The sequence below is a fragment of the Sinohyriopsis cumingii genome, chromosome 10 (genome assembly GCF_028554795.1).
Source record: "Sinohyriopsis cumingii isolate HCF-2022 chromosome 10, ASM2855479v2, whole genome shotgun sequence".
Lineage (NCBI taxonomy): Eukaryota > Metazoa > Mollusca > Bivalvia > Unionida > Unionidae > Sinohyriopsis > Sinohyriopsis cumingii.
Window position 1 is genome coordinate 74,785,187 of NC_142970.1, and position 14,689 is coordinate 74,799,875.

The 14,689-nt window shown below is 38.2% G+C and overlaps 1 protein-coding gene across 5 annotated transcripts in view; it reads left to right on the forward strand.

Moving 5' to 3' along the window:
• The window catches only part of LOC149790399 (voltage-dependent L-type calcium channel subunit beta-2-like), a 109,294-nt gene that overhangs the window by 77,832 nt on the left and 16,773 nt on the right, over window positions 1-14,689 (forward strand). For 4 of the 5 annotated variants that reach the window (XM_089972452.1, XM_089972450.1, XM_089972453.1 and 1 more), the window contains exons 7-10: window positions 6,832-6,968; window positions 7,310-7,449; window positions 10,595-10,707; window positions 13,030-13,181. In XM_089972452.1, coding sequence (XP_089828578.1) covers window positions 6,832-6,968; window positions 7,310-7,449; window positions 10,595-10,707; window positions 13,030-13,181 — 542 coding nt within the window. The remainder of the gene's footprint in view (window positions 1-6,831; window positions 6,969-7,309; window positions 7,450-10,594; window positions 10,708-13,029; window positions 13,182-14,689) is intronic. The other variant, XM_089972451.1, reaches the window with a different exon arrangement.

Below are 14,689 nucleotides of genomic sequence, written 5' to 3' on the forward strand. Positions count from 1 at the left end.
TACCACTGTAGGATGTTACTTCTTATTGGATGAGTTTGCTACCACTATAGGATCTTGCATCTGATTGGCTGAGGTTGTTACTATTGTAGGATCATGCATCTGATTGGATGAGGTTATTACCAGTGTATGATCTTGTGTCTGATTTGCTGAGGTTGTTACCACTGTATGAACCTTATTTCTGATCCGATTTAGATCAGATTTGATAAATAGGCTCATTTTATCGAGATGTACAGTGTAGTTTATTATAAAATAATATGGTCATCCTGATCTAGGGTTTCCACTGAAAGACTTAGGACATGTACCATCTTTTCCCTGAGTTTTCAGGCAACTTAAGTTTTCGGACAGCCTTTAATATTTTCCATGAACAATTGTTAAATACACCCAAATTGTCAAAAAAGTGTAGTCAGTAATGCTATTTTTTTATAATAATCTTTTGGACACACTAATTGAGGCAAGTTTTAGTTTGCTTGTTTACCTGTCTTGTGGAAAAAGTCCTCCCCTGCAGGTCCGGTGTTGTAGAATTGGCCAGACGTGCCTCGCTACGTGTCGTAAAAGGTGACTAAGACTAGGCAACCTGTTTGCTGTGGGTTGCGTCCCGTGTCGGGGGAGGAAAGGATCCTGGTAGTTGAGCAGAGGCTTTCCGATGCAATACACTACTTTGGCCTCTACTTCTCTTAGATGGGTGGTTGGGATGGACACGGTCTCGACAAATTGGCTGGTCACACCGAGCCCTAGGAAGTCTTTATTTACTCTCACCTTCTTTATCTTTCTCCTTGTATCTCTCTTGATATAACGTTGCCCCTATTGTCTATTCCTTTATCTTTCCTTTCCCAAGTATTAGAAGACTTCCTGGAAGGCGGTGGCTTAATGGGTCGATCAGGAGGTAATTTTACCGACCCTAGAAACTGGCAACTTCACAGGTCAATCAAAGGTAATATAATCAACTGAGTATGGCATCTGTGTATCCCTGGCACTTGAAAAGTGTCCCCTTGTTGGGCTCCTTGGTGGGTGGGGAGCACGGGTGCTGAATTTTAATCAAGCCATCATGGATAATAAAAAAAAAAATAATAAATGTACCAAAACTGGATCAGAGTCAGATGATGAACCATGTAGTATGGAATCCTTTCCTCCTTCTTGGTCATCCAATCAAAAGACAAATCGAAACCACTTGCTGCTCTATCGCCATTTATAGTCGAAAAGACTATACTTTGATTAGTCGGCAAGCCAAAAAGTTTCAAGAAACTAAAATCAGGTGGCCTACTTGTAGAGTGTGAGCGCAAAGCACATACTGAAAATATCCCAAAAATTAAAACCTTTCACGATATTCCAGTAACCTGTTTCGCCCACTCTACACTTAATACATCAAAAGGCGTCATTCGTTGCCGTGACCTAGCTGGAGTCAGCGACAAAGAAATCGTCAAGGGCATGAAAAATGAAGGTGTCACTGCAGTCCGCAGAATTTGTATCAAACGAAACAACAATCTGCAGGACACCGACACTATTATCCTCACCTTCAACAAGCCAACACTACCTAAAGTGGTCAAAGTTGGATTCCTACAAGTTAAGGTTGAGATATAGATACCAAATCTCCTCCGATGCTACAAATTTAAAAAATCCGGCCATCATGAAGACCGATGCTCTCGAAGCCAAATATGAGGCCGATGCGGCAACCCCTCCCATCGGGAATCCGAGTGCAAAGCCACTCCACATTGCAGCAAGGAACACCATGCTAATTCAAAGGAATGCGACACATGGAAACAGGAAAAGGAAATCCAGAGGGTTAAATACACGTCCAACATCCCCTATTCCAGAGGCCAGGAAGCTTGTACAAGCTAGAACATCACTCCCCGGCAAGCAAAAAGCAACAAAAGACGCCCAAACCCAAACAAACCCACCTGAATCCCCTTTCGACTCAAACATTCCGCATTACAAACCCCAGAAAAACATCAACGCAAACAACATTCAACAATACTCCACCACCATGATCACCAAACAGTCAAAAAAACGTCGCCAACAAATAGGCAGCAAAAGGGGTCTGATGACCCCATAAAGCTGCACAATAGGTTTGGAGACTTTGAGGATATGGATGCAGAAGAAACTGCTCCATGTCCTCAAGGTGGCTTCAGTCCTAACAACAAAAAATACACCCCGTACTTCCTCCAGATAAATAACTAAACAGCTTGCCTCCGTGAAAGGTCTAACCTAGCTCTAGAATCTTCAATATAAACATGTAATGAAGAACACCATCATACTGGAACTGTAGAGGACTTAAAGCCAACTACCATGATATTATTCTGCTTTTAAACAAACATGATCCTGCAGTTTTATGTCTTCAGGAAACATTTTTGAAAGATACGGATAACATCACACTTAAAAACTACTCCCTGTTTAAGAACTACTCTCAAAATGTTGACAGGGCCTCAGGAGGAGTCTCTGTTATTGTGAACAACAGAGCCCCTCATAGCATCATCCCTTTAAATACAAGTTTACAAGCCATTGCTGTAAGCGTCACTCTAAATCGAGTGATTAACTTTTGTTCTATTTACACACCACCAAACACCAACCTAGTACCAAATGAATTAGATAATCTTGTTCAACAACTCTCCGCACCTTTTGTTTTACTTGGGGATTTAATGCCCATAACATTTTATGGGGATCAAATCACATAAGTGACAGAGGTCACAAAATAGAAGACTTCATTTCCAGACACGATTTGTGTCTGTATAACACCAAATCACCTACAGATTTACACCCAGGAATGGGTACATACACATGTATTGATTTGACAATTTGTTCCCCATCGCTGCTTTTGGATTATGAATGGAAGGTTGCTGATGACCTTCACAGCAGTGATCACTTTCCAATCTCTCTTAACAATACCGACGTTACAATTGACGAAGCAATACCACATTGGAATTTAAAGAAGGCCGACTGGGCCAAATTGAAACACTTTGTACAACTAGACTTAACAGAGATACTGTTATTAAACGACAATAACCCTTTTCAATATTTTACTTCTGTTTTAATCGACATTGCAGAAGAATCTAATCCCAAGTCCTCACCAAACAGTAAAAAAAACTCAAAACCGTGGTTCACAAAAGAATGTAAAGAGGCCATTAGACAACGCCGAGAAGCACTGAAAAATTTTAATAATCATCCAACGCCCGAAAATGTAACTAAGTACCATATTGTTGTGGCCAAAGTCCGCTGCACGATTAAAGAAAGTAAAAGAGCATCATGGAAAAAATATGTTTCAACTCTAAATTCTCGTTCCTCTATAAAGAAAGTTTGGGACACGATCCACAAAATAAATGGAAAGGGAAAATACAATTTGTTTCGACATCTCAAACTACGCAACAAGAATATCAATTCCTAAGAAGACATAGTTAATATACTTGCTGATAGAATCTCTGAATAAGGCCCACGATACATCCACTGGGCCTGACGAAATACATTACCAGTTTTTGAAACACCTCCCAGAACCTTCATTAACAGCCCTTCTGGAAATGTTCAATGATTTATGGATTACTGGTAATGTACCAAAAATTTGGAAAGAGGCAATAGTAATACCAGTTCCCAAACCTGGTAAAGATATTGCAGATCCTAACAGCTATCGACCAATTGCACTCACAAGCTGTGTGTGCAAAACAATGGAACTAATGATCAATTCTCTGCTTGTCTGGTACTTGGAAACTAACAATTTAATATGTCCTTTCCAAAGTGGCTTTCAATATGGCCGGAGCACCAACAAAGATCTGGTAGGACTAGAAACATTCATTCGCAATGTATTTATCAAGAAAGAACACTTAGTAGCCGTTTTCTTTGATTTAGAAAAGGCATATGACACGACATGGAAGTACGGGATACTAAATGACCTGCACGATCTAGGTCTAAAAGGCCGTCTGCCCTATTTCATATCCAACTTTCTCTCAGACAGAGAATTCAAGGTATGAGTGGGGTCTACTCTCTCAGATCTGCACGAGCAAGAGATGGGTGTGCCCCAGGGTAGTATTTTATCAGTGACACTTTTCAATATCAAAATCAATAGCATCACCAAGTGTTTGACTCCTGGTGTGGATTAATCGTTATATGTTGATGATTTTCTCATGTTATCGATCGAAGCACATGCATACAATTGAAAGACAACTGCAGCAAAATATAAACCAGATACAAAATTGGGCAAGTACGAACAGCTTCAAATTCTCGAAATCAAAAAAGATATGCATGCATTTCTGTCAGTTACGAAGACACAATACGATGAACCTAAACTCTCACTGGATGGAACACCTATTCCAGTTGTTGAGGAAACAAAAATTTTAGGTATAATCTTTGACAGAAAACTGACTTTTATGCCACACCTAAAGAACTTGAAAGCTAAATGCTTAAAAGCACTTAACCTACTTAAAGTAGTAGCGCACACTGACTGGGGTGCTGATAGAAAAGTCATCCTGAATTATATAGAACATTTATTCGCTCCAAACTGGACTATGGTTGCGTTGTGTATGGTTCAGCCAGAAAATCATATCTTAAAATGCTTGATCCAATTCATCATCAGGGAGTAAGACTGGCTCTGGGAGCATTTAAAAGATCCCCGTGTGAAAGCCTCCTAGCTGAAGCAAATGAACCACCGTTATCGCATCGTAGAGAAATGCTTGCCGCACAGTATGCTCTCAAATTAAAATCAAACCCTCAGAATCCTGCTTTTTCGGCTGTTTTTCAACCCAAATACAAAACCTTATACGAAAACAAACCAAACGCCATACCTTCTTTTGGCATTAGAATATCATCCAGCCTTGACACTACAAATATAGATCTTTCTAAAATTCAGAAAACGTCCATCTCCGAAACACCACCCTGGCTAATTAAACAACCAAAAGTACGTTTTACACTACACGATGGAAAAATGGAAAAAATCCGAAAAAAAACCTTCTGTCTTCCACAACTCTTACCATGGACTCCTCACCGAATTTAAAAACTACACCAGAATTTACACTGATGGATCAAAGGATGAGGAAAAGGCTGCTGCAGCCTTTGTTTGTGGAAATCACACAACGCAAGTTCGCTTACCAAATGGCACATCAGTTTTTACAGCCGAAATCAGAGCAATAGACCTTGCTCTGCAACATATAGAAAAGAAACATATTTTAAACAGTATCATCTTCTCTGACTCGCTATCAGTACTCCAGTCACTACACAATAGAAAACTGGAGAACCCATTATTGAAAAACATACTCGTCAAAAATACCGAGCTGAGTTTCTCCCACAATATAATATACTGTTGGTTACCTAGCCACATTGGCATTAAAGGTAACGAAAAAGCAGATCGCGATGCTAAAATGGCCCTTACTCAAGAACCATCTGATTTTAAAATACCGTATACTGATTTTAAACCTTGTATCAGAAAGTTCTTTCGTCAGAAGTGGCAGGCATCATGGAATGATGCCGTGAATAACAAACTTCATGCAATCAAACCAACTCTAGGAGAATGGACTCCTTCCTACAAAGCCATGCATAGGGAGGAGGTAGTCATTGCAAGAATCCGAATTGGTCATACTTATATCACCCACTCCAATCTACTAAAAGGTGAAGACCCACCAGAGTGCATTTCTTGCAATGAACCATTCACTGTCAAGCACTTTATGATAGAGTGTTTTGATCTGCAACCTACGCGCAATCGTTATTACATAGTGCATGACATGAAAGAACTTTTTGATACTATAAACATCACTCGTATTATAGAGTTCCTGAAAGCAGTGAATATTTACTCTAAACTCTAACTTTTATGCTATCACCTTGTGCAGTTTTATGCAAATATATACCGTCCCTTTTTAATACCTTTTCATCATTTTTCATTAACATACAACATTTACATCCCCCGTTGATCGGGAAGCTTTATTTTTCACCGTTACCATCTTACCGTTTTAATTTCAACTATTTGTTTTAATATCGCTGGTCGATATGAGACTTATCATAATTTTTAAAAGATTATACATATAACATTTTGTTTGGCGCTAAATAGCCTTACAGTGCTGATGCTCCATTAAAAATAAAATCAATCAATCAACCAAAGTGGAAAAAGTCTCTAAAGTATGATTTCAGGAAGTTATTTTTAGTACCATAAATACTCACAAACTGATTTGGACCCAAAACATCAACCCTGATCTGCTGTCACATAATACACCAGCAGATCAAGGTCTGTTTTAATTTGTTCTTCACATAGTGCACTGATAGATCAAGGTCTATGTTGCCTGTTCTAATTACTAAGCATTTAGTGACTGCAGATCTGGGTTTGTGCAGTTTGCTGCTAGACTAAACATTTAAGTGAGCATATACGGTAAGTCCTAGGTAACTTTTTAGGAGGAATTTTCCATTTATAACACCATCTACTACTTTACACAAAATGTGTTGGGTGGGTGCCATGGGCATATTATGGGATTAACTATGTAATAGAGATGTTAACTTGCATCAAATATGACTGCTGTTACTAAAAATAGAAGGTAAACAAACTTTAGGAAATTGTAGCAAAAATGTTCAACAGAAATTTACTTAATTTGACAGAACATGTACAAGCTTGAAGATTTTTCATATTTATTCATATGATGCTCATTCAGCATCAAATACTGCAGTCATTACTACAAATTTTAAAAACAATCAGGACAGTTTATTTTTGAATAGTTTTTTTGTAATATTTTGCAATGAAAATCATCAAAATAAATTTCTGCTGAAAGGCTCTCTACTGATCCAGATTTCTAGGCCATCTCCTCTTACAGATGCCAGCCAGGGTGAACAATCTTAGGCTCAGTTGGGCCAGGTTTTTTAAATTCTTTTCAGGGATTGAACAGGAAAATGGCATGGACAGCGTTGAGGATAGTGACAGTTTGGGGAACTCAGTATCCAAAACAAGCAAAACTAGCACCACCAATACTGCAGCCTTAGCTAAAGAGAAAAGAAAGCCATTCTTTAAAAAGGTATTTAAGTAATTCTACTTTCAGTTCTTCTAATATGCATGAAGCAGTAGTGTAAATTTTCCAGAAAATTGCCATAAATAAGTTAAAATGATACACACTAAATACACCTAGATTTCAAAATACACAATAATTGAAATTTCCACCACATATCTTTTTCAGAAATAAGAATGTCACACAGTTTTAAAACAAAATTTTTCAAAAAATAACTCTTGTGGTGCTTGTTGATGTGATTACATTGTACTTGAAATATTATTCTCCATCAGAAATGTTACAGTTTCAATTCATATTCATGATTTTTATTGAACAAAATGAGGTGTCTAAATTATCCATATCTTTTCCAGTCAGAAAATATACCTCCTTACGAAGTTGTGCCTTCCATGCGCCCAGTCGTTTTAATAGGACCTTCACTTAAAGGATATGAAGTAACAGATATGATGCAGAAAGCACTTTTTGATTTCCTCAAGCACAAGTTTGAGGGGAGGTTAGTATGTTTGAGGAACATGGTGTCCTGCAATTAGGTTGTGAAAACTTGTAGCTTCATCAAGTTTACAGTACGTAATGGAGAAAAATATCATGACGAATCAATTAGTGTGATTCATCTGTTCATCTTTTCATCCATCTGTCAATACTAGCTTGGGTAGATTATGTAAAACTAGGTCAGGTTTTCATGTACTTATGACTGCAGAGTCCTATAACTCTTGTATGTAGGCATGTAGTGTTACTCTTGTCTGTCTGTAACACTTGGTTTTTTTTAGGTCTGTGCTTCAAGTACTGTTAACTCCTTAATCAAACAGCATTGTAGATGTGTCTTAGTATGTACAGTCGTACCCACTTATATCAACAAGCCCCCCCCCCCCATGTGAGTGAAAGTGCAAAGTCCTGGGACTGTAGTCTATTGTTACTGCTTAATTTAGGCTGAAGTTGACATTGACATAAAGAAATAAATTTACATGTTGACAGAAGCCCGAGGTCCCAACTTGAACAAATTCTTTATTTTCTAATCACTTATGTCAACTAGCTGCCAGTTATGCCCCATGCATTGTTCTGCAATTAATTCATACTTCCACCAGGTGTTAATGTTGCCACTGCATTAACAAATGGGTATTTGCTTGCTCCTCAAAAGATGGTCTTTTGCAGTGATTTCAGTAACTTCTGCACCCTTTTTCAAAGCAAGCAGGATACAGTCATCGCTATAAACAATGCACCCTTCATGGAAGGAAGTCACCACCAAACTTGAATGAAAGCAATGGTTGATTGTGGCATTTTTCCAAAGTGATCAGTGATTGGAACATTTATTGTGCCTTGAAAGTTTGCATTTCTACAGGAAAAAAAGTAACTCTATTTAAACTTTACCAACAGCAACATAAAACACAAACTAGAGTAATAATCTCTTGAAACAAAATATCTGGTCATTAATAAAGTTGAAGGTAGAGCATATCGCAAAGATCTTTTTGAAAACTTTTCACATGTTGACAGCTTTTTGTTTCTTTGTAGCCTCATCCCAATGGCAGCCTCAGCAAAATGATTGTGTTTGTTGTCTCGGGTAGACCAAAATCTAGGCCAGCTAAAATGCATGTAGCATTCAACAACCGTTTGTACTGGCGATAATGAATAATATAGTGAATTATTTAGTGACATTTTTGTTGGCAATGGGAGATAATTCAAGTGAGGACTATCCATTATTTTTAATATGTTTTTATATATGTGTTTTCTAACATTAAATGACTGATAGATAAATTTTTTAACATGTGTGACCTTTACTTATTCTTGAATTTTTCCCATGTGGAGTATTTAATGCATTATGGACTGTATTACACAATTAATTTAACACAAATATTAGTTGTCAGTATAAACGTGTATTTCAGACTGTTCTGCCTTTCATTTAATCAAAATTTCCAGTTTTTATTTTCTAAAAGTGTGAATCCTATTCATAGATGACAGGTCACCACTTACAGATGAATTTCGGGGGCCCCGAGTGGCCGAGTGGTCTAACGTGCTCTCCGTTACGGATCACTGCCATCTCACCTCTGTCTGTATGGGTTCAAGTCTCGGATTCAGCCAATGTGGGTATGTGAGAAAGCTTGCCAGTAGCTTCTCGTGGGTCGGTGGTTCTTTCCGGGGTTTTCCCGGGTTCTTCCTCCACCATTAATACTGGCCGCCATGTATAGCCTATCGTGTGCTGAAAAATGGCGTTAAACCCTACTACAACAACAACAACAGATGAATTTCACTTGCAATCAGAATTTGATTATTTCAATTCCCTTCCCCCGCACTTATCTTAACATTTGCTTATATCGCATATATTATCTTGAGCCCAAAGATGTCGAGATAAATGGGTAGTACTGTATAACATCATTACACAAAATTTATGTTGCTGTGACCAAGATTTTATGCTTTAGTGACTTTGGTTCAGTATTATGTTAGTTTCTCAGTATTGATTATCCCCGGAGTCATGCAAATTTGTATGTAGGTATGTCATGGTAAGTACAATCTTATTCATGGCACAGCTGCATAAGGTTGCATTTATGTTAGTTTTTCTTGAACTCTGGCTTGTCATATAAAAGTTTGGCTAATGTGGGTACGTGAGAAAGCTTGCCAATAGCTTCTCGTGGGTCGGTGGTTCTGTTTCCGGGGTCTTCTTCCACCATTAAGACTGGCCGCCATGTATAGCCTATCGTGCGCTGAAAAATGGCGTTAAACCCTACAACAACAACAACAACAATCATCATATAAAATAGGTGTGGCAGGGATTTCATGTTCTGTGAATGCTTTTGCAGTTTCTTTTTTAGATTTTGGAGAAGGAGGGAGGGGCATGTGTCTAACTTTCAGTGATTAAATCTATACCTGTCTGTTGTACAAAGAGACTTAAAAGATTATATTCCTTTTTGATAGGTCCAAAATATGAAGTTTGGACATCAGAATATTTGTAGTTTTATTTGCTGTACTGGTCTTTGACCACATGAGCTTATGTGATGGTCTGTTGTTTGTGATCTATCTGTCCATTTGCACAAGTTTGTTATCGTTACTCCTCCTAAACTTCTTGGAGGATTGCCTTGAAATTGTATACGCTCATTCATCTCATGGTACTTAATCAGAATGGTGTTGCTTGGACATCCAATATGGCCTTCACATTAGCCATTTTGAAAATCTGGTTATCACTACTGCAGAATGAATGCATGAATAAAATGGGGATATGTAATAAATATATAACTCCTTAAGTGCTTCATTCCGATTGTGGGGAAAGATCTTGTTACGGTGTAGGAACATACGTATCAGCCCGATGGCCTCGATATTCTTATGCTGCTTCAGTCTTGTTCTTTCTTCCCATATGGAACAAAACATGACATTAGCACCAGAATAATAATTGTTCTTGAAACCGACATTCAGTATGTGTACCAGAGCAGCGAATTTTCCTGTTATCGCTGAAGAAAATCGATTGGTATGAACACTTGACAGCTAAAAGGAAGAAATGGTCGTGTGATGAATTCCTGAAATTTGCAGTCTCTTCCAGGGACTATTTATGAAGTGCCATAATTTGGACTTGTCAGCTTTAGTTTCTTTCTGATATTCATAGCAATGTTTTTAGTACTGTAGTATTTAAGCTCGGTTTGTTTTGTTTTATGCAGGATTATAATAACACGGGTAACATCAGATATTTCTTTGGCCAAGCGGTCTCTTCTCAACAACCCAACCAAACGAGCATTAATGGAGAGGGCTAACAGTCGTTCCACAGGCCTGGGTGAGATATTTGCCTGTTGTCATCCCCATATTAGCAGATCGTCAGACACAATTATCACTTTTGACAATGATGTCAGTTTTGGTGAAATTATCATTTGGCAGCAGGTGCAGTCTTGGTGACATTGTTGTAAATATTGTTAGTTTTACTGTATCACATAACAATTAAATTAGAGTAGAGAAGTTTAAATTTACAGGAATTTTTAATTGTATTTGGTGTATAGCATAAACCAGATAGACTGACTGCATACTCCGTTCAGACCAACCTACTGACTGACCTAACTCAGCATCTTGAGTTCTATCCAACCTCTTGACAGACCTAACTCTGCATCTTGAGTTCTATCCAACCTCTTGACAGACCTAACTCTGCATATTGAGTTGAGACCAACCTCTTGACTGACCTAACTCCATATATTGAGAAAAAAATGTAGTGAAGTAAACATATGTAGATGAATGTTTTGATTGGTCAGGAGCCATTGACATTCTGTTATGTAACCATTTACCTTTTGCAATAGCTTATTCCTTTGCAGGTTTGAAGTTTAGTCTGTAATATAGCATTTTGTAGTCTGTAATATGGCATTTTGTGGTCTGTAATGTAGAATTTTGTAGTCTAATGTAGCATTTTGTAGTCTGTAATATGGCATTTTGTGGTCTGTAATATGGCATTTTGTGGTCTGTAATATGCTATTTTATGGTCTCTAATATGTCATATTGTTAGCTAGTCCCTTTACAGGTTTGAATTTTGTGGTCTGTAATTTGGTACTTTGTGGTCAGTAATATGGCATTTTTGTTGGCTAGTGGATTAGATTTTGAAGTGTATTTTCAGTTGATCAGACTAAAACATGAAGGATTTGGGAAAATTGGCTTATTCCAAACTAATAACAGTGATTGACTTATCTGTATCCAAAGTTTTGTCCACAAGTTTTCAGGTATAAGAGATAATTAATTTTAGGGTCCATCAACACAGTGATAAAATATGGTAAAAGACGGGGTCAAAATTTGTGACCAAAGAAAATGGTAAAACAGTGGCACCTGTTTTGAGTTCGTAATTAATGACTTTTGAATTCTTGCTGTATCGATATATACCACTATATTTTCAGTACAAATCAAACCATTTATACCTTAAGTTTTAGAATTTTAAAGAGTAATTGAACATGTTTTGGTAATGAATGGATAGTTTAATCTCAGATCAGGCTATAGGTCAGCCCAGTATTTGATGTTCTAGGGTAATCTCAGATCAGGCTATAGGTCAACCCAGTATTTGATGATCTAGGGTAATTTCAGATCAGGCTATAGGTCAGCACAGTATTTGATGATCTAGGATAATTTCACATCAGGCTATAGGTCAGCCCAGTACTTGATGGTCTAGGATAATTTCACATCAGGCTATAGGTCAGCCCAGTATTTGATGGTCTAGGATAATTTCACATCAGGCTATAGGTCAGCCCAGTATTTGATAATCTAGGGTAATTTCAGATCAGGCTTTAGGTCAAGCCAGTATTTGATGATCTAGGATAATTTCAGATCAGGCTATAGGTCAACCCAGTATTTGATGATCTAGGCTATAGGTCAGCCCAGTACTTGATGGTCTAGGATAATTTCAGATCAGGCTATAGGTCAGCACAGTATTTGATGATCTAGGGTAATCTCAGATCAGGCTTTCGGTCAGCCCAGTATTTGATGATCTAGGGTAATCTCAGATCAGGCTGTAGGTCAACCCAGTATTTGATGATCTAGGCTATAGGTCAGCCCAGTACTTGATGGTCTAGGATAATTTCACATCAGGCTATAGGTCAGCCCAGTATTTGATGATCTAGGGTAATCTCAGATCAGGCTGTAGGTCAACCCAGTATTTGATGATCTAGGCTATAGGTCAGCCCAGTACTTGATGGTCTAGGATAATTTCAGATCAGGCTATAGGTCAGCACAGTATTTGATGGTCTAGGATAATTTCACATCAGGCTATAGGTCAGCCCAGTATTTGATAATCTAGGGTAATTTCAGATCAGGCTATAGGTCAAGCCAGTATTTGATGATCTAGGATAATTTCAGATCAGGCTATAGGTCAACCCAGTATTTGATGATCTAGGCTATAGGTCAGCCCAGTACTTGATGGTCTAGGATAATTTCAGATCAGGCTATAGGTCAGCACAGTATTTGATGATCTAGGGTAATCTCAGATCAGGCTTTCGGTCAGCCCAGTATTTGATGATCTAGGGTAATCTCAGATCAGGCTGTAGGTCAGCCCTGTAATTGATGATCTAGGATAATTTCAGATCAGGCTATAAATCAGCCCAGGACTTGATGAAACCAGTTTTATTTACAGCAGAAGTCCAGGCTGAGATTGAAAGGATTTTTGAGCTGGCTCGATCCCTTCAACTGGTGGTCCTGGACTGTGACACTATCAATCACCCCTCTCAGTTGGCCAAGACATCACTAGCCCCTATTGTAGTTTATGTCAAGATAGCTTCCCCAAAGGTAAGTAAACTCCTGTATACAATGTAAGGGGTGGGAGTTGTTTTTGCTGCTAAGTTTTACCAATTCTCTTTTTATATTCCTGCCCCTGATGTTTTATGAGTTGATATAGCTGCCACTTTTATGTCTCTCTGTAATCCATTTCTCTGTCTGTCCATCTGTAACATTTTCATTTACAGAGCATAACTCTTAAACCAGTAAAACTGGTACACTCATAGGACTAATGGTCCAGATGGGATTTTGACTGTTATCAATTCTTCAGACTAAATACTTTTTACTTGTGAAATGGACAGTTTTCCATCATCTGTCTGTTAGCACAAGTTTAATATCACTTAACTAACTGGAGATGACCATGAAACTTGGCACACATTCATCCCAAGGTCAAATTTGTCCAAGGTGAAAATGGCAAAGCTTGGACTTCCAATATGGCTGCCACATTGGCCATTTTAAATTATTTTATTGCTGCTCCACCAGAATGAATGACCTGTTAACCTGAGGGTTGTATTAAAATACCTTTTATGATGTTTAGATTTAAATGAAAATGGTGCTGATCTGACCTCCAGTATATAGACACCATGGTTGTCTTCTTGAAAATTTTGTTTCCTGAATGGATGGTTATATGGACATGGGGGTTTTTTCAGCAGGAGACTTTTTTTCATGGTCTTAGATTAAAATAGTTCTGATTTGATCTGCTGTGCAGTATGGTCACCTTGGCAACCTTCTCAGAAATCTTGTTATTGCTACTCCATCTAAACAGAGTGTCATATCATGGGTTTTCACCTGAAGACTTCTTGTGGTTGCTTCTACATGAAAATGATGCCAATCCAGTATGGTTACCATTTCAGCAATTTTGAAAATCTTGTAATTGCTACTCCTTCTGAATTAGACTTTAAATTGGCACCATTCTATTTAGGACCAACATGATATAAGAAGTCTTTTGGTAAAGCCCATGTTGGTATTATACATCATTATTAGATGATGTGTCACATACCAAAGCCATGGGGGCTGCCGAGTGGTCTAAAGCGCTCTCCGTTACGGATCACTGCCATATCAACTCTGTCTGAGTGGGTTCAAGTCTCGGATTCGGCTAATGTGGGTATGTGAGAAAGCTTGCCAGTAGCTTCTCGTGGGTCGGTGGTTCTTTTCTGGGTTCTTCCTCCACCAATAATACTGGCCGCCATGTATAGCCTATCGTGTGCTGAAAAATGGCGTTAAACCCTACAACAACAACATGATGTCTGCTTCAAAGTTAAATCCACAGCAGGGGAAAATGTTATTTGTATCTTTATCCAGAGTATGAATTCAACCAATGGGGCTATATTAATGAAACATGAACCTGTTAAGTATCATATATAGACGGTGTGAACACAGTCTGCTTCATTGTCAAGGTCATGAAAAACAACACAATGTGATGAAAGATGGAAGTTTATGATATGAATTTATATATTTGTAGGAGAGAGAAAAAGAGAGAGAGAAAGAGAAATACCACAAATACAGTGATTCTTTCACGA